At 34.8% G+C, this 20813-nt stretch overlaps 2 protein-coding genes across 5 annotated transcripts in view; one reads left to right on the top strand and one right to left on the bottom strand.

Moving 5' to 3' along the window:
* The window catches only part of CENPP (centromere protein P), a 160213-nt gene that overhangs the window by 66103 nt on the left and 73297 nt on the right, over window positions 1-20813 (top strand). The window lies entirely within an intron of this gene.
* On the bottom strand, window positions 2461-20178 carry ASPN (asporin). 2 transcript variants are annotated; one of them, XM_049826833.1, is made up of 10 exons: window positions 20082-20178; window positions 19564-19614; window positions 14978-15023; window positions 13778-14045; window positions 12001-12113; window positions 9610-9823; window positions 9124-9234; window positions 6553-6646; window positions 4744-4882; window positions 2461-3641 (listed from the first exon to the last, which is right to left on the bottom strand). In XM_049826833.1, the coding sequence occupies exons 4-10, from the start codon at window positions 14019-14021 to the stop codon at window positions 3444-3446; spliced, it is 1113 nt and encodes a 370-aa protein (XP_049682790.1). In that variant the 5' UTR covers window positions 14022-14045; window positions 14978-15023; window positions 19564-19614; window positions 20082-20178; the 3' UTR covers window positions 2461-3443. The 2 variants fall into 2 exon arrangements, with proteins under 2 accessions (XP_049682790.1, XP_049682789.1); XM_049826832.1 differs by lacking the exon at window positions 20082-20178 and having other exon boundaries at window positions 19564-19772.

The following is a 20813-nucleotide window of genomic DNA, read 5'->3' as shown; positions in this document are numbered from 1 at the left end:
TTCGTGTAACTAGTATAGCATGAATGTTTAAGAATACATTTAAACTAGTGTCCTGGTTTCAGCTGGGATAGAGTTAACCGTCTTCCCAGTAGCTGGTACAGTGCTATGTTTTGAGTTCAGTAGGCAAAGAATGTTGATAACACCGATGTTTTCAGTTGTTGCTCAGTAGTGTTTAGACTATAGTCAAGGATTTTTCAGCTTTTCATGCCCAGCCAGCAAGAAAGCTGGAGGGGCACAAGAAGTTGGCACAGGACACAACCAGGGCACCTGACCCGAACTGACCGACGGTGTATTCCATACCATGGGACGTCCCATCTAGTTTAGGAACTGGGAAGTGGGGGGGCAGGGAATCGCCGCTCGGGGACTAGCTGGGTGTCGGTTGGTGGGTGGTGAGCAATTGCCCTGCGCATCATTTGTACATTCCAGTCCTTTTATTACTACTGTTGTCATTTTATTAGTGTTATCATTATCATTATTAGTTTCTTCTTTTCTGTTCTATTAAACCATTCTTATCTCAACCCAGGAGGTTTACTTTTTTCCCCGATTTTCTCCCCCATCCCACTGGATGGGGGGGAGTGAGTGAGCGGCTGCGTGGTACTTAGTTGCTGGCTGGGGTTAAACCACGACAACTAGTGATTCATATAAACGTAATTATTTTCTTTTTATTAGCATTGTACTTGCTTTTCGTTGTGCTTTCAACTGAAGGTTTGATTGAAGTCCACCTTTATCCCACTTACTTGAGGTGAAAACTGTTAATTCAGTATTTTACAAAGTAGATAAAAGATTTGGAAATTTTCCTTCCATTTTTTATTCTTAACCTTCTTTAGGATTGAACTTCTTTTTGCTGTTACGTTGCTACTTGACTACTCTTTTCCACTGGAAGTCCCTCTAATCTGTTTTGGCTCCTGATTATCCTCTGGTCACCTACAAATTTCCTGTCTCATCCTTTATTTCCCTTTCCTCTATCTTTCTGACAGTAAACGTTAAGCAGTGAACCCTTTGTGGAACATTAAGGACTTAAGCTTTCTAGCTGTTACTAGATAAGAATGGGCATTTATTTCAAATCTTCACTTTCTTCTTGGACGGTTAGTTGTTACTGACAATGCTTTGTCTCTCTGGTATGGGGTTATGAGCTGTTTGGTAGTATAAAGCAGGTAGCCTATCATTGGGGGAAGGCTGGTATTTCCCAGAGGGTATGAATGTGCACTTGGGCTGTTACCATGAAGTAGTAGGTGCTCCTGCTTGCGTATGAATGTAAAGATTTTCTGTGATGATGATTTACTCTAGGGTAAATGAGTAGTCTGTGTGTTGTTATTCTTACTGTAACTAGGCTGTTTCATTCGCAGTTACTTATTTCTGCTCTTGCTTTTTTCAACGTTCTTTCATGCTCCACATAAATCTTGTAGAGGTGGCTTAAAGAGTTGACTGTTTCCCTCTGCAGCCTTGTCAGATTTGTTACTGTTGGATTTAAAGTGCAATGTATAGAGAGGCTCAGACTGTGTCTTTTGCAGTAAAAGCTGGTATGCATTCCTTGTATGAACTGTACATCAACAGTTCTGTGTTTCCTGTGAGTGTAGTAACTAATTTCCTAGTGGAAAAACCTACTGAAGGTATTGCCTTTTTTTCCTATGTATACATCAGGCTTGTCTTCTAACACTGGTCTGTAAATAGAGATCATAGCTCTTCAGGCATGATGACACAGCTATGGCTAAAGAAGTCCATGATATAAATTAGACCAACTGATGAAGAATATGCTCATTAACTACTATTTTCAGTACTGATCACTGCTTTCCCCGTGTTATTTGCTAGGAAATGCACTCCTTAGAAACATCTTCAGAAGCCAGGAATAGAAAGATGCTTGGTGATCTGCAGATTTGTTTTGGGTTTTGTGTTTTGTTTAGTGTTTTGTTTTTATTCTGCCTTGAAGTATTTTATAGAATTTCTGTTCACAAAAACTATTCCTCAGTAAAAGCCTCCCGTGGCCCATTCTCCCTCCTCTCCCCATGTGGTTTTGGGTCTCAACAGCATTAGCGGTGCTAACAAAATATTAAACACAGAAGGACCAAGCAGATGAAAAATATCAGTTGTTAGACTTGATGCTTATTGCTTAGTGTACTTAGGGAGGTGATAGAAAGGCTGAGATTGGGAATTGCTTGATTTCACTGTAGTATTTTCTTTTACTAGTAGTCTGTGTCATTTCCCATAGCTGCTTCAAATAAAGTGTTGAATTTTTAACTTTGTGAAGAACAGCAGTGATAAATGATCTGCAAGGTGTGTAAATTTGGAAAAAGGCAGAATAGAGAAAATAGAAGAGTCAGAAAGGTGCTTGGTTATAATCTCTGAATGTTTTGACATGACAAATCATGTAATCAAGTGTACAAATGCAAGTTTTCTTTAAGTTTATTTAATTTATTTCGAATCCCAATAGCAAATATACAGTAAATAGATATATAAAATATCCATTTTATACAGTACTGTCAGTATTGAGAATTCTATGTGCTGACCTACGTAAGAAGTCAGAGCAGTTGAGTTCCAGCTATCTGCTTGCATTCAGCAATTTTAAGGTACTTTTAATAAGGGATTCTTAACCCGTGTGATGTCAAAATATAAAAGAGGAAAATATTAAATGAAAAACACGATTACAGTTGTTATAGATAAAAGAAAATGTTTGTGCTGGCCTAAAGGGAGTTTAATAATCATTCCTATTAAGCTTGAAGCATATGATAAATCTTGAATCCTACTTTTTAATGTTCAGAATGCATCAAATTATATTGATAGCACAATATTGAAGGACACTTCCCACTTGAAGTTGCAAGAGAAAAAAACCCAAAAAACTTTTAAAGACTTTCTGCATGTTAGTTCTTGATATGAAATCCACCTTTATCTCACTTAATAGATTATAAAAATATGTTCTAGTTTAGAGAGGAAAGACCTCGCAATACCGTACCTTTTTATTGCATCTTTGCTCATTATCAAAAATGGCAGAAGAAGTTGTCCTTGAAGTCTGATTTTTATTTGTTTTTTTTCTTAGCAACTTTTCATACAACACTTTTTGGCAGAGGAAAAGGTCCTCACTGTGGAAAAAAGTCACTTCCACTTGATTTTTAGAATTTATTTGAAAGAAAGAATATGTCCAAACTATGTGATTTAAGTAAAGAATTTAACACCTGTAATAGGAAACATTAAATACAGTTTCCAGTTGCACTTCCAAGAGTCCTTCTGTAAGATACAAAGGCTTTTGTTTAAATTATTCAAATGTAGGTTGAACATTGTCAAATAATACAATGTATCCTACTAACATATTGTTCCTAATTAATTATGTCTGAAATAGTAAATACTTTGTAAACTGATTAAATAGTGTAAAATTGGCATTTTTCTGCAGATTTCAAGTATTGTAGAACTGATTTGGACAAGTTGTTCTTTTGAAATTACCAACTTCAATATCATTTGAGGAAATTTCCAAGTTGCACACTGTTTCTGGCTAAAATGCAACGGAAAGTTGAAGGCTGAACCTCCCAATACTTTACAGGATTATTGAAGAGGCTTATGCCACTGTATAACGCTTTCTTCTTTCTTCCTCCTGTTGGACAGAAATCATTCACTCCCAGTTTTGCAATATGATTAGAATGAAGGAAGACTACCTGCAGCAAGAAGAAACAGCAAAATATAATAGTTAGTATGTAAATGGAAAAAATATCCAAACATTCATTGGCATATAGATAACTGAGGTTTTCTATACAATCAGTTGGATGCAGACCTTAATAGGAACAGGAATTAAAAATTTGTGTTGAATCTTTAAAAAATGTCTCCCTTCTGCCACAGTCTCTCTCCCCCGAAAAGGTTATATGGTATTTTGTCAGTGTGTTGTCAGAAAAATTGGACTCTCTTCTTATGGAACTTTTTCCTAAAATGCAATTTTATATTCTCTTATAGTAAGAATTATACTGGTGCAATATTATATTCTAGCATAATGCAAATTTTAAGTGATTTAATAACTTTTTAAAAGTAGTCTCTAGAAAAGTTGATATTAGGAGAGGTTCGTTTGTATGGTTATAGGAACAGATCAGTCTAATACAGATGTAGCTTAAATTAGTAAAAAAAAAAAACAGCAGGGAGAGGAGGCTTGTGATAGAGTTTAGAATTTAAGTAAAATAATGTACATTGACAAAAGAATTCTTTTGTATATCTATTTTTACATTACATTGTAAGTTGATGTTTGTTTGTTTGTTTTTAAATATATTGTAGAAGATTTTCCTTTAATTGGAAGTGAAAAGAAATAAAATTCAGAGGTAAGAGCTTTTACCAAATAGCTTATTATGCACTCTGTCATCTATTCATTTGTTTTGAGGGCATCTTATCACAGAATTTATCTAGTTCTAAATACAAATTTTAAAATTTTATCTCATCATTTCAGCCTCAAATAATTTTCTTTGGATTTAAGGCTTTTCAGCATAGGAATGGAAAAATTTCCATGCTGGCTTGCTAATATGGAAACTATAATACAAACTTTTTGAAAACATTTTCTGGGTGTAGCATGTTGTTTCTGCCCCACCCCCAGAAGTGTTCCTGCTGTTTGATCTTGTTTATTTCTTTAAGTAATACATGATTTCAGGATTTCCTATTATGAGTCATGTCAAAATGTGACAGCTAATCATGCATTTTAATTATGTCCTAATCACTATGACAGTGTGAAAGTCAAACAACTCATAACTACCAAAGTTTTCTATTAATTTAGTATATGACCTGCAGATATTTCAGTTCGGGTAATCCAGGAGGAACTTTCTTGAGTTTATTTTTTTCAAGATGGATTTCGCGTATGCTTGGTATGTTGGCAAAACTTCCATTTTCCACATCTTTGATTTTATTATTCCCAAGGCCTAGCCTAGAAATAGTACAAGGAACATTTAATTAAGGATTAATTAGCATTCACAACAGCATTGAAGAGCATACTTTTTTAAAGTTTGAAATACACAGGAGTAGACATAGGGAAAAAAGAACTGGGGAAAGATGATGAAATCTTACCTCTGATAGAAAAAAAATACCATTGATCCAACAAGTATTTTTTCTTAATTTAGTCTCCACTAAAAGGACAGCAGCTAGCCTGATGGGATCGATTGTCCAGTTTTGCATGCAGTTTTTCTACTTTTAGTGGCAAGAGTTAAAATGATATAAACATCAACCAATTTGCTTTTAAAAGGAATCATGCCCTTTTATCAAGTAGTATAGTTACAAAGTATACTTAGAGTAGTAAAAAGTGTTGTTCCAATAAAGAGCCAAAGAAGAGCAAGTCTTGCAAAGAAACAGTTATATATATAGCTTAGTCAAAAACTTTGTATTTCAGAAATAAGCAGGACTACTTTCTTTCCTACTTCCACATTTTCCTTAATTTAGGCCTTAGTTAGATTTTTTGCTATAAGACTTCAGCCTGCATTGCTAGGAAGGTAATTCAGAAGGTCAATTTGGAGTTCCTCTTTCTGCGCATCCTGCAATCCCCTTTTTGTCCTTTCTTAATTTCTTCAGAAACTGGAGTTGGTATCTAAATGCAGTTCAGTAGTTCTTCTTTGATAGTAGTTTCTATTACCAAATCAAAAATTCACTGCTGCTCAGCCATATTTTCAGAGTACTTAATGAGCTTTACAGAAAGAACGTCCTTCTTTTGTCCTACATCAGTGATACATTCCTCAGAAACATGCTTTTTTTTCTTCAAGCCCATCATGTTTGGAAACCGTTATCAAGTTGTTTCCTTCACCAGCTGCAGTATTCCTCTCAGGCTAGTTTTCAGGAGGTGAATTTATGTTCTCTCATCATTTACCAGTTTTCCCGTGTGTTTATATAAAGAAGTCTCAATTTTCCCTTTTCATGCTATCCTTTTGTATTTTTCTTTGGGATGTGTATGGAGTGTTTCCTTCCAGTATACTTAGGCCTTGTGTAGAATTGAAAAGCTATTATGACTCTTAAATCCTATAAATTTAGTTGCAAGAAAGGCATTCTCTTCCTAAAATAAAATTCAGTTGGTGTTGCTGTATACCTCATTTTGGGTGGTGATTTGTGAGATGAGTGACCAAGGAGTTAAAATGCCTGGGCCTGGTAGAGAACAGGCTAGAGAAAAATACTCAATACTGTTGATAAATAATGTGACTACAAAGGTTCGTATATTCTGAGTATGAGAAATAAATGCAATGCTTAATTGAAGCATATTACTACTAGCACATTAAGAGATATTATATAAAAGACACGCTATGTTACACAACACCCAGGTGCCAGGAGGTAAGAATTTATGATGATTACATTTTGCAATCAGATGCTGTTCTTAATATACATTTCTACTGCGAACTGTAGGCAAGGCATGTAATAACAAGGCTGATGTTTGGGGTTTATTTTTTTGGTTGGTTGTTTTTTTTTTTAAAGTTTGCTCTAATTTACAGCGGTTCTCACTAAAACACTTAAAATTTGAAATTCTCTTTTCTCCCATTAACAAGAAAAGTATCAAATAAGAGATCCTGCCAGGTATGACCTTTTATCAAATAAAATCATTCTGCATGGGAATTTTACCTTTGAAGATCTTTATACCGGATAAAATCTTCAAGTTCGATTGTTGTGATCTTATTGTCATCTAAATGAAGTTCTAGTAGACTGGAGGGCAGTTCTGATGAAAAACAAATGAACAGTATAAGAAAAATAAACCAACTTATTTTTGTTGGAATATTTATTATGTTCCAAACAGCTGCTTTCCTTTGTGTTTAGGATTGGGTGAAGAATCTTGAGGGGGGTGGGGGGGGTGGGGGGTGTTTACATCAAAGAAATGGGTATGAGATACAAGTATGTTACTTTAAAAAACAACAACAAAAAAACCCACACCAAAACAAAACAACATTAACATCATTTGGTTTAAAATAGCAATTTACACAAAAATTAAGATGTGAAAGCGCATATGCTAATGTTAAGATTTCAGAGTTCCAAAATTTGGTATAATTTTGCTAGCTTTATAACGGCTTTCGTGGATTTTGGTTAACTTGTCAAATATGTAAGTTGTTATGTGCAATTATCTAACAGCTGGTAGTCAAAATCCTACTCCTGTGCAACGAGTGACAGTTTTTTGTAGATACGTATTATCTTCCACATGATGTAATAACTGCACTATTATAGCTCCTAAGATGTGATTTGGGAGGAAAGCTTTCAGAATTCTTTAAGCAAAGTTAGATATTTGGTATGCTCGTTCCTGTGCTGGACTGCAGAATGTTTTCTCATGTGGTACCAAATAGTCCCAATTCAGAACTGGCAGTGAGTGGACCAGGAAGTGGAGAATCTTTTTTACAATATCCTTCTAGTGAAGGCAGAGAAAGACAGTCACAAGTTTGAATTTCTGTTCACTGATCTTATGTTCAGTTTTACTAGCATCTGTCTAGATGGCACCCTGACACCAAGCAAGACAAACCACATGTTTTTGTTACTAATATGGCTTAGGAGAGCACTACTCCCATTGCGATTTGTTGTAGCATTACAATACTGAAGAAAAGTTGCTTTACAGCCTGTCTTTATGCCAATTGACATGCTTTGGTGTTTGTTTGTTTGGGCTTTTTTCCAGTTTGCATTCCAGTTTACAATTCCACTGGGTGTTGCTTAGGTCTGAGTTAGAATATTAAGAGGGAAGACTACCCATCTGTCCATTTTAGATTTTAAGTGCATTTTGTAAGTGGTATTTTTAATTTTTTTTGTGTTATTATAACATTTGCAGATAGAAAGATCTACAAACTTAGTTTCCATTTGTGTAGAATATATTCACCATGAAATCCTGTTTGTTTATGATTTGTTGATGTATTTGACACCACAAATTAAACCTCATGCTGTGTTTTCTTATAGGAGATTTCTCTATAAAAAAGGCAAACTCTGAATCATTTTACGGTTTGGTTTTTTGTTATTTTTGTGATAAGTGACAGGAGATGGTATGATGATAATACTAGAAGAATGTCTTTTTTTTGTGTTGGAGAGCATTACCATAGGCAGCCAGATAGTTTCTTATCTTAAAATGATCTGAACAATTGGGGTGAGTTGGTTTTGTTTGTTGTTGGGCTTCTTTTCTTTTAGTGTTCTCTCCTACAGGGATGCTTTTGCATATATATCTGTCTACAAGAAGAGATTAAATTTAATAAGAATCAAGTTCTTTATCTGACTGATCCAGAAATAAGTATCTTAGGGGCCAACATTTAGTTTCCCTGTAAGTTAATAGATGACATAACATATGGTATTATGGTTTGTCTCCCCCCTTTTTCTCTTAGCTAGTAGTTTCGAGCAGTTGAAAATCAGAGAATTTGGTTAAATACTATATTGACCTACAGAAAATGAAGATAGTGTTGTACTGAGTTCCTTCGTGCTACTCTTTCGTGTATGGAGGTCAGTGATTTGTAAAGTTAGTGTTTTAATTTATTGCTACCTCCAAATCACAAGTTAATTATTTTATATGAAGGAGTGATTTAATCTTGTGGTATGTTATGTTAAATTTAATTAAAATATATTAAATTTTACTTAGCAAAACCCAATCAAAAGATGTATAAAATGCTGTATTGGGTTTTGCATTAAAGTGGTTATGTTGCAGAGCATATTTGAGCTACAGAGTCACTTGAAACATTCAAAATTCAAGTTAGAACTTTGGGGGTTTCATTTTAAGTGTATAAAGAAAGTGGGAATTCTGTATCCCTTAGGACCCAGATCAAATATCGGGGGGGTTATTCTTTCTTTGCAAGGATTTTTGAGAGGCTGGTGTGACAGATGTGAAGTGATATATTATTACAATTTTCTTCACATTGTTTCTCCTGAGAGGAGTCTCTGGATGACTCTGAGAGGAGTAGACCTCCTGACAGGGAGAATGCAGGAGATGGTGCTGGAGACTGAGAGTGTGTGCATTCTGTGTGTGTGCACTTTGTGTGTTTACATGTGTGCACATTCATGCACACTTTTGGGAGGTAGAATTGGATACTAAGTACAAAAAGAAAAATAAGGTAGGAGGTGGCTTGGTAGTAATGAACAGTACAAAACAGAATTTATGACCATTTTAATAATCATATAGATGTTAAAGCCTTTTATTTAGGAGTATAGGTAAAGTAGAAAAGGTAAAACAAAGCATACCTTTAGGAATTGAAGTTAATTTAGCTTCTGCAATTCTTATATGATAGATATTTACTCCTTCAAAAGCCCCTGGCTCTATTCCATCGTTGTTAAGAGGATTTGCACTCATTTCTGTCCAAGGGAAAAGAAAAAAAGTATTTATGACATAGGAATTTTGTGTATTATAGACTAAGTTATAAACAGCCGATTTCATTTTATTTATGACTTCAGATGTTCTAAGCATTAATTAATGTTTAGCTTTGATTACTTATTCAGAGGGGTAGAAGTCACAGCTTTCAGCGAATAAAGGCTGTCTTAACTTGGCTTGCAGAGTTACCAGAAACTTGACCTATGTAGCAACTTCACATAGAAATTAAATTGTGAAAGATAGTTTCCACAGCATGGATATCTCTTTAAGAGGAAATTGCACATTAGGGAAATGTTTGAATGAAAATTATAATATGTTACATTTTTGATAAAGACATTTTCTTTTCTACAATTAAGTACCTAAAACATGTAGAGACTTCATTCCTTTAAATACATCCTTGTGGATTTTTTTAACCTTATTAGCGTGAATTCTGAGCTCTGCTAAAGTTTTTGGTAGATTTGTTGGAATCTCAGTTAGCTGGTTATGGGACAAATACAGTCGTCGTAGCTTCTTTGTTGGTTGAAAGGCTTTTGGATGAATCTTGGATATTTTATTGTTGTTCAAAGCCAGTGCCTATGAGAGATAGGAAGAGCAGTACAAAGAAAACTTCTTTATACATGAATGTTATGATTATGAATTTTAAGTAACGAATTTGATATATAATTTAACAATTAAGTATTTGAAATATTTTATTTTTCTATCATACCAAACTTTAGCACTTTGTATATACTTCAGACATTTCAATTGATGTGAAAAACAGATAAGAACCTGGAAGCTGGATTATCAACTAGAAGGTAGAGAAAAACTAGTCAGAGCTGACAAGGTACCAATGGATAATGAGAAGAATTTGCAAAACAATGTGTTTGTCGTCTTATATTTTGCGGGATTGTATGGGGGACATATTTTTTTATGTTGTTGTTGTTCCTTAATGCAGAGAAATTCTCAAAAGTCAGAATTTCATCTTTTATTTCAGTATAATGCTGCAAAATAAAGTCAGGGTTTTAATCTGAATTTCTTAAAAGTTAATGTCTCTATATGGCTGATGCATACATGAATTTATATCTTATTTGCCATAACTTTTCAACTGCTGTGAGTTTAAGCCTTTTTTCTGTACAGTGCACTAGTGCTTTTTTGGGACAGTTTTTTCGCTTGGTTGGTATGTGTTATCAGAGAACTTGTGATGAGTTACTACAGACAACAAAATATGAGTTATCTGAAATTATTTTGCATGTCAAATCATATCTCTGCATTTCCATACCTAGACTATTAATTTTTGTTCCTTTTTTACTTCTTTTAGCTGTTGGTAAGTCATCTGGAATTGTGGAAAGAAAAGCAGAGCAAAACAGAATTAATCTTCCCCCCCCCCCCCCCCAAAAAAAAAAAAAAAGAGGATAGCTTAAGGAAATAAACAGGAAATGCTCCTTCGTAATCCAAGTTGCTATCTGTGCCTTTGCTAAGTAGACTAGTGCTTAGACAAGTTGTATAAAGTAAACTTTCTTTCAGTAAAAATTATGTTCTGCCTTGCCACAAATTAACTAATGAGAAAAATCAAAACAGCTCAGAGTTTTCAGTTACCACATAATTAAATGGTGACCCTCAAATATAATGTGGTGATTGCTGATGTATTGCAATGACTTTCTCAGTCATTGGAGGTTAGTTCCTATAGATCTTTTATACTGAATATAAACCACAGTTGGTGTGTTTACCCCTAACTTGCTGGTAAGACCATTCTGTACCCAGACAGGAGACACTCAAGGGGAATTGGAAACACTTTGTTGCAAACAGTGAATTTATATGGTACCTATTTTTTCTATTCCAGCTTAACCCATAATAATTAACAAGCTCATTCATAAACATTTAGATCCGGTAAATTTTCAGTTCTTGCTCAGAAACCAAATACGACTGAAAAGGATTTGGTTTATGTTGGTTTAATGTGTGTTTCATGTCTTTGTAATGTGGAATAGAATGCCTTTAATATGCTATAACTTGTGGAACAGATTTGTCATTTTTACAATGAAAATTTAAGAATTGTCAATATTTGTTGTTAGTGGATCTAGAGTAACATCTTATGGAAATAAGTATTCCAAACCAGATTAAATCTACGTTTCCAGGCCTCTGAGACTCTCTTACTTTCTTTCATTATAAAAAGGGATTATTGTGTACTATAAATATATAGATTTATCAGTTGCGAGTGCTACTTATTTTAAAGCCTGTGTCTATGTGCATACTTGAGCATGTTAAAAAAATAGTAGTAAAGCACCTGACTTTTTCAGTAATTCAGTGTTGGTCTGTTTTCTGTTCAGGTAGATTGGATTTGTAACATTAGTTTCAGCGGTGTATGTGTTGTATGTTTTTGTTGTGTGCTTTTGAAAATATCCTCAGAAAATATCGTTCTTTGAGATTAAGTTCTTTCTACTATTTTACAGCTAAGCAGATAGAAAAGGAGCACTTGTCTTGCAGCCTTTAAAATGTAAGGAATGTTTCTGTGCATGCTAAGGACTGAAGAAATCTTGAGGATCTTTTTGGTGAGGTACATACGGTACACTTTCTGCATGTTGTAGAAAGTAGCATAGTTCTTGCAGCTCAAAGAAATTTGCTTCTTACTGTGTGGGAGCAGTCAAATATGCAGATGTTAGACTGTATTTTTATGGATGCTATTGGAGAAAAAAAAATACCATTTGTATTTTAAAAGTATCAAAATATTTCAGATTGCTAAATAAGATTTCAAACTTGGAAAATAGCAAGCTTACATAAAGTGATGTGAGTCCTTGGAGATCGTTTTCCTTGACCTCTTTAATTTTGTTGTTTTGAAGGTCGATCATACGAGTATCTGGTGGAATGTTGCGAGGTATTGATGTCAAACCTATTTAAGTATGTGACATAAACAGAAACATCACTTGCCTATATATAAATCCAAAGAAATTAACTGCTAAACAGCAAAGCACAGAAAGCAGCCCTTGGAGAATCTGGGTCTGTGGTTTTGTATTGAGGAACAGGGCTGGTGCAGTGGCTTTAAGGGATTTCTGCTCAGTGCTTGAATGCTCCTTTCTACCTCTGCACTGCCCTATCCATTGTACTGGCACAGTTGCTTAAAGAGCTGTACAGTTAACATCAGGGCTGAGAAATGTATTCTTGGTAAAAGTGGACAAAGCATGGTCTTCCAGCTGCCAGTACTTAATTACCAGCTATATAAATCCCCCAATCCAGTTTACTGTTCAGTTACAAAAACACTTCAGTTCGTGCCATCTGAGGTCCTGAATCAGCAGAAGAGACTAGCAAGGTATAGTAACTTTCTTTTCAGTGGAAATGCTGATGCATCAAATGCTAAATGCTTGTCCAGTTTATTAACAGTTATTCCATAATTAATAGGTTACAGTTATTTAAAGATAAAGTCTATTAATAGGGTTTTTTTTCTATGTGTGAACTTAAGCGGTTTGCAATCTGTTGACCAGATGCAATAACAACAGTTTATTGCTGTCAGCAAAAGTCTATTTTGATTCCTTAATAATGACACATCTTTAAAAACCTCAGCAATTTATGTATTGACTCAATATTTCTGACATAAGGAGTCTAGGATTAAGTTTAAGATGGTGGCAGAGCTGTGATGAGAACAAGTGTCATTGTCACTGTGCTAGTGGCAGGAGCATAGTCCTTTGATTACCTTGAATCATGGGAAAACTTCAACGAACACTACTTCAAATTGGCACAATTAATAATAAATTCATATTTAGGACCAGCATGTATCTGCAGCAGTGACAGTAGCAGATTTGCCTTTTGTTAAAATGTTGTTACCAGTGATGCACACTTTAGTGGAAGTTAAGCTGAGCAAATAGTTTGTATGCCATTTATGTGCTCATGTTAAACTTCCTTGTGGTTTATTTATGGTCTCTTTTTCCTTTGTTATGTTTTCTTGTCATTTGACCTGTTGCTTTGTAGTTGTGAATGAAGTACTTCTTTAGCCATAGTCTTTTTTGGAGGGACTAATAGCTTGTCTAATGCAAATAGGAGATACAGCAAACTTTTGTGCTCTGTTTGGATGTAACTTCATGCAAGTAAAAGAAAAAGGGGAAAGTGTAATCTAAAATCTAAATGCAAGCATTTTCAAATTCTGTAATTTTTCTTAGTTGATAAAAAGCATTGCAGATTATTTAGTACTTACTAACCCCGATCAGTATTCAGTTAAATAGTTTTACAGTTATTTGTTATATATTATAAAAGCCTTTCTATTCTATGTTGTTACAGATAGAAGTCATTGCTAACGGAAGGTGGCTACAGCAGCTTTTCTAAACTGATGCACATGAACTGGGAAAACATGTTGTAAAAAGTGGTGGACACAAATTAGTTGCTGGACATGAATTGGATATGGTTTGTAAGCCTAATTGAAAAAATGTAAGCTCCTTTTGAAAATTACTAATACAGGAATATGTGAAAGTGTCCAATTTATGGAGCTGTAGAACTCATCTTTTTAAAAGGCAAATCCTCCAAAGAGGAGTCCAGTGGAGAACAGACACACAAATTCATTCTTACCTAGGTCAGAGCAATGGACAACTCTCACATAGCATTGGCATCCAAAGGGGCATACTGGGAATAGATCAAAAGGAATTAGTGGTATAATTGGTTCAGTGGTTGGAAATAGAGAGTTGTCGTCATCATAATCATCATCTTCTTCCATATCTTGGAGCATCATATTCTTTAGTGTAAAATATGAAGGACCAATGAGAGGTTTGGCAGAGCACAAAGCCAAGAAGAGAAGGAGCGTGTATTCTTTCATATCTTCTTAATCAGGACAGCCAATCTTGAAGAGGAAAGTAAAACAAACAAACAAACCCAAACACAAGAATCGGTGAATGTAAAACAGCAAATAAAGCTATTGAACTATTTATTTCATTCGCTACTACAGTCTGTGGTCCTGAAAAATGGTCTGTTATGAATATTAAGGTTTAATTAGTATATGAAAGATGAAAAATATAAAAAGTCTTTTAAATAAAAATATTGTTATAAATTTATATATTATAACATTAAAAATTAAGTGAAATTCATTAGATACTAATCTTATATCAATTTTTTTTATCTGAGTTTAAAAAATAGTATCATCGTTTGCTTCAAGCTTTGAAGTGTAATTTTTGTAGTAAATTTTACCAGGACTTGGAATTGGATTTATTTTATTCATTCTTGATGAAAAAATATTTTTAATGGGATACATGGGCATATGCGCATTGCTTGTATCCAGAAAATTGGGAAATACTTTATTAGCAATACATGAAATGCACTCATCAGGACACTCCATAAGCACTTGTTATTCTGCTCCCTAAACACTTCTAATTAAACTCTCCTTATTCTAATCTGGAAAAATAGAGTTTTCAGTCCTGACAACAGCTTTTCCCATATTCCAGTCATGCATTTATTACTGCTGTTGATAGAAGTTCACCGCTTTATACAAGCACATTTGTATTGACTTTTATTTGTTGAGGGCTCTTTTCTCTGACAAGGGCTTGCAGGTTATGAATCTTTGTCATTTGAAATCAGTAACTTAAATTACATGCAGAAAAAAGCTGGAAGCCAGTACTTTTGTGTGTATATTTTCTCAATAAACATGGGGGAGAGGGGGGTAACCTATTTTTGTCATCATAGGGCCCGTACGTGATAGCTAGGCAGCCAGCTGATAGGAGATGAAAATGCACTGTGGTTGTATTTAATGCCATGAAACCCAGCAGCTTTCTAGATTACCTTTAACTTGAAAGTATCTTTCTTGTGTAATCGCAGGTCCTGCAGTCTAGAAGACAGAAAGATGTTGGATCAGTTAGGGTACCTTCAAAGCAGAAAACCCCATGTCAGATAGCTACAATTATTTTTTTCCTGATGTTATTGAGAAGAATACACAAGTTAAGAAGGACTTAAAAAGTAGATTTGTCTTTAGAAGAACATGGCAGATTCTGTCTTATTGCAGCTGTTCATTCAATTTTATTCTGCTTCTCTGAGTTCTAATTTTACCAGATTTCTTTTAGCCGCACCTGACTGGGAAAACCAGGAGTCCAGTCCTATAATATACTGTGTTACCTGAGTAATGATGATCCATAGGTCAAACCCCTTAGATATTTTCTACATACTCTATTCTAAAGATGATTTTATTGACTCCTATAAAGCTAGACACAAGGAGAAATGGAGATAGTAAGAGCTGCCACAGGGTGTTTTGCCACTCTGTGAGAAAAGACTGTAAATTCAGCCCTTAGCTCTACATTTTTCCCCTCCAAAGCCCAATTCCAGAAATCATTTGGATTCTACAGTATGCTGTGCAAACCAAGAGGGGCTGCTGTGAATTCTATTATGCATATCCTGTTTATAAAAATGTTTCTATTTAGACTATCATAGACCACTTTAGGGAAAGACTAAACAGATGTAAATTCTTGTTTGATCACCTAATTAAATGCTTGCTGATCTGTTTATAGCTGAAAAGTGTCTTTATGTAGACATTTTGTCATTGGTCCTCAATCACAGGAGGAGGAGTGCACTGGTTCATACAAGGGGGTTGACTTAGCTTATTCAAAATTCTGAGGTTTTGTTTGTATTGCTTTTCTCTGTACAAGGTCATTTTAATGTTTCTGGTATATGATTCTTACAGCATTAAAATGCTGTGTACTGCATACATTGCTACTACTGTAACTGTGTATGTTTCAGGGTATATAAAAAGAAAAAAGCTAACACTATTTAGATTACTTAAAACTCACTCCTTTGAAAAAGAATGCAGTGACTCCTTCCTTGCAAATATGTGTCTGAGAACAGAAGCACAATATACTATGTATCTTGCAGGTATGCATCACATAAGTGTAAGTTTAATATTTATTATAATCTTCCAGTTGCATGCTCACTTGAGTAGTGTGTGTATCTTCTACTGATCTAAAAATCTCTTAAAAGAATCTTCACATATATTTTTCCCAAATATTTTCCTTTGTGTTCAAAATAATGTTCTCTTTCAATGCTCCTAGAAAGAATTTATAGTTGTACTTGCAATCCTATACAATGTGTTTTCTTGAAAGTGTTATAAACAGTGTTGGGAACAAGATGTGGAACCTACATTTGTTTCTTTGGAGAGAATTGTGGTCATGTCTGGCTGTACCCCTTTGCAATATTTGGCTCTTTCAATGTTGTGTTTCACCTTCAACAAAACAGTCAAAATGTTCAATAGTTTAGTCATACCATTAATTAGGAGATGAGTTTGAAGCCTTTCAGACTTCCGAGTTCTCCTTATTCTTGGACAAGTGCTTTAATGGCTGGGTTTTCACAGATGGGCACTCAGGCTGGTCTTCCCCTGGCTACTTAGGTATTAAGTGACAAAACACTCTGTGCTTATTCAGTGGTGTTGTACAATTTCTGCATGTAGGATATCAAGTGTTGTAGCATGTATCCTGTCTTGGGACATCTAGTTTCCAAGTCCCAGCTGACTTCTATTTGTGGTAGACACTGGAGGTATAGTTTTACTGTATCTAAAGATAATCTTTCACATACGTTCCTGAAATGCTTTTCTGGATCTGGTGCTAGGAACTTGTCTTATGAAACAATTTAAAAATCTGTTTTCACACTTGCACCTGTAGCAAATGAATGGCATATTTCCTTTCAGATATTCAGAAAACTAATTATGATTTTGAACTATGAAAAGGTTGAGGCTGTGATTGAAGTAGTGGCCAGTTTGAATTCATGAAAAACATGCGTTGTTAACAAACAGTTCTAGAAACATAGCATTGAAATATGTCATTGATGACATACGTTAGTCCTGTGAGTTAAATCTCTTGAAAACAAGTCCATATACAGAAAGAAGCATGAGTTGTGATACCTTTTTTTTTTTTTTTTGAAACAAAAGAGAAAAAGCCCTCACTTCATCTTCCCATTTTGCCATTAGGAAATCCTTATGGCTAATTAGCTTTGTAGTTAGGGGTGACAGTCAAGTTTGACTCCAGGTTTGCATTGGCCAAAGAACTGGATTTTATGGAGGTTTTAAATTTTTTTTCCTGGCTGAGGTTTTGAGTTTCCCAGTTAATAGGTGTTGATATGTCTCTGTAGAAATGCTCTCACTCTGCAGGTCATGAAAAAAAACTTACACAAACTTTTTGCATGCTTAAACTTCATGAGTAAGAGAACTAAAAGAAAATGAAAGCCTAAAGTCCAAGATCCTAGTGATCTTTCTGAAAATACTTTAATTATTTTATCATGACAATTTTATGAAATATTTCATTATTTTTTTCAGAAAATACAGTTCATTAATACAGCTCTACTAATGGTTCACTGCTGCCACTTGAGGCTGGTTCTGCTCCTAGGTATGTACTTCCAGTTCTCGTATACCAGCTCTTCCACTCATGCTGTTCGCTGAGCTGATTGAACTCACTAAACCAGCATAAAACTGATGTGAGCGAGGAAAAAAAAACCCAATACGTTCTTTCCAGCTGAACAAACTGAATCAGTCTGAGTATCAGAGCCAGCACAAAGGAACGGGTGGAACAGCCTGGTTTAGGGGGATGGAATGTTAAACGGAAAGAGAAGGAAGGAGAAGTGGGACAGCCATTCTTGACGTATGCAAGCTGTTAGACAGGCTCAGGTGTTCTGCTTAATAAGAACCTGAACAAACGATTGTTGCTTGGACAAAGTCTGGCCTTGTCCATTCACATTTTTACAGACCAGAACGTTGAAGATGGGTTTGAGAAAGAGTGTAGCAAATTCACAGAGGGCTCATGTACTTCTTCATTACACCTTCTTTATAGCAATCATACTTACCCTTCAGGACAAAAAGCTTCTGAATAGCACCTTTTAGCTGGAACACTAACCACTCCAATGAGGTCAGTGAATGTGGACAGTACCCTTTATATGTAGAGATGCTGTAAGGCTCACTTTCTTTCCTGAAGTATGAAACAATACCAAAATCACTGTACTAATTGTTTGGGACATACTTATCCTCACTAATGTGGTGATCTTTACCAAAACTCTTGCCAAACAACGCATGGAAGTTAGGAACTTTTAATGCTATTAGTTTAAAATAATACTTATCATTCATAACTAATTAAATGCAGGTGATGTCACAGTATGTTAATATGATTTAAACCTTTCGGAGGTTGTGTGGAAATTTTCCACATAAGTGTGCAAGAGTTCTGTGACATGAAAATTCTGAACATGAATTATGGGAAGAAAAACACTTTCTGTGAGGATAGGAGTTACGTTGTTAGTATGGGATGTGTGCATTAAAAAAAGAAATGTCTGGATTCCCTGCAGTTGCATGCCAGTCCTGCAGCATGCGGTCTTTGTTGTCTTACCAGTTATGACACTGAAGGAGTTAACAGGTAAAGTTTTAAGACTTAAAAAGACTCTAAATTATATTTAGAAATCACTTCTGTTACCGGTCTATGGAGGCAAATTTCCGATGGCATTGTTTCTGAAAAGGAAATGTTTAAATGACACAGTGGTGGTCTCTACAGAGGCAAAGAAAAATCCCTGTGTTCATTAGTAACACAAATCATTGTGCTGTGCACAGATTTTGTCCAAAGAAAGGCAAGACCATAGCTGTTTTGAAAGCTATGTTTAAAAATAGTTCTGGTTCTATTAGTCATTGTCCCATTCCAGAAATAAAAGGAGTTTATGTTTAACTCCTTGTCTACTCTACTGATGTATTTAAATTGCTTAAGAAAAACAGGACGAAATCTTTTTGGTCAGTAAGATTACTGAAGAAATGATTCTGTCTTGAGAAATAGTCCAATGTTGAAGTAATGTAGTAGATTGATGAATAGCATGTTTACAAAATAAGTCGTATTTAGAGAGTATTTACTTTTTATGGAAAACTGTTTGACTCTTGTGTTACTGTATACGATCTGTGAGTGTTTTTAGGTTGTAGCTCATCTACAGTTCACTATTTCATGTGTCGTTTTTAATTACTTTGCTGATATCTACTTTAAAAAAAAATCCAAATTAAATACTAAATTACAGAAAGGTAACAGTGAGTTGTAACTATAAGAACTGCTATAATTGTAGTATAGATTTTCATAGATTGTAATAACTGAGGAAAAAAAACTTTTTTGACAGTTGTTGAGTCTTTCTGACAAGTCTGTCTTTAGTAGTTAAATAATTCACTGTAGCTTTTTTTTTTTGCTTTGCAGCTCAGATGTAGTAAATACAGAATTATTTCAGCTGCAAAGTAGATTTTCAAATGTTCCATAAAAAGTGGTACTTCTAACTCCAAATTACCTGACATTATGAATCTGCACATAGTGACTGACAACCTGTTGCTTAATTCTTTATTACTATTTATATAGAATAGATATTCAAACTGGACATACCTTGCAAGTTTGATAGTTCTTCCGGAAGCACTGTGATAATCCACCTGAGAGCTTTATGTCCAGTTATTTAATATTTTAAAAAAAAGAGAGAAAAAGGAAGTTAGGCTGAGTTCTGTGAAGTGGAAAGTAAATATAAAGAAAAATTCCACTCCCAAACTTCTTGATCCTCCTGGCACCGTGGGTGATAGCAGAGTAAAGTGCTGCTTCAGATTAGCCCATCTTAGTACTGAAGAATGATATTAAAACGACTTGTTACCACTCATATGTTTTTCATCACTGCTTGTATTACAGCCAAAACTTCTGGCTTAACTCTAGACGTCTAGTGGAAGACTTTGTAAAACCTGTAGTTTAATAATAGTTGACATCAGGCCATTGGAAGTACAGTGAGGTCTATTTCAGGTCATTCCTGCTATGGAATCACACTTACTTATGATCTCATTAGCTTTTATTCTTTAAAAAGTGTGACTTCAATAAATGTATAAAACCTTAGACATCGGTAGAGTAAGCCAATAGCCTACCGTGATCAACATGTTGCCAAACCTTTCCAAAGTTATAAAATTAGGACTTTGTTGTGTAGTTACATATAAATTCTACCTCTTGGTTTCAGTAGACAACTATCTGGCTGGGGAAGGTGGTTCAAGGATGTCGAACGTAGATCAAATTTTATTAGTATAGTTAATTAATTTCTCTAGTGAATTAGAAATAAAGCATAACTTTTATTTAAAACAGACAATATTTGCAATATTTTGTGATAAGGATTGAAGTTGTGAGCTTAAAACAAAGTCCTTGAGAATTTGCCCTGCTGTATGGTTTTTACTGCCATGCACATCACAATATTTAGAAACTGGATAATTCTTTGTTCACCTTCTGTAGGCTACCTGTTTATGTATACTTAAGAAAAGTATGACTAATTGGGTTTACCTAAAGCAAGTTTCATAGTCAATGTTTGTATCTTTAAATTTACAATACGTGATATCTATCCAATTCCATGCACATCTGATTTCGTTCATTTCTTTAATTAGCTCCTATCTATGTTAGGTGTCTGGTCTTACTGCAGAAAAATAGCCTGGAAATTTTGGGGTTTTAACATACATGTAATGTGGTGCTGTTTGCAAAATGATGGTTTAAGTGGCATATTAGTTATTTTGTCTACTGTACTTTCTTAAGGAAGAAAAAGATACTATGGCAAAATTTAAAACTTTGGTGCTATCATATCAAACAAGATAAGGCTTGTGTTACCTGCTGCATTG

Source organism: Accipiter gentilis, chromosome 23 (genome assembly GCF_929443795.1).
Source record: "Accipiter gentilis chromosome 23, bAccGen1.1, whole genome shotgun sequence".
Taxonomy (NCBI): Eukaryota; Metazoa; Chordata; class Aves; order Accipitriformes; family Accipitridae; genus Astur; species Astur gentilis.
Note: the sequence above shows the minus strand (reverse complement) of the source record. Positions and strands in the feature narration are given on the sequence as shown.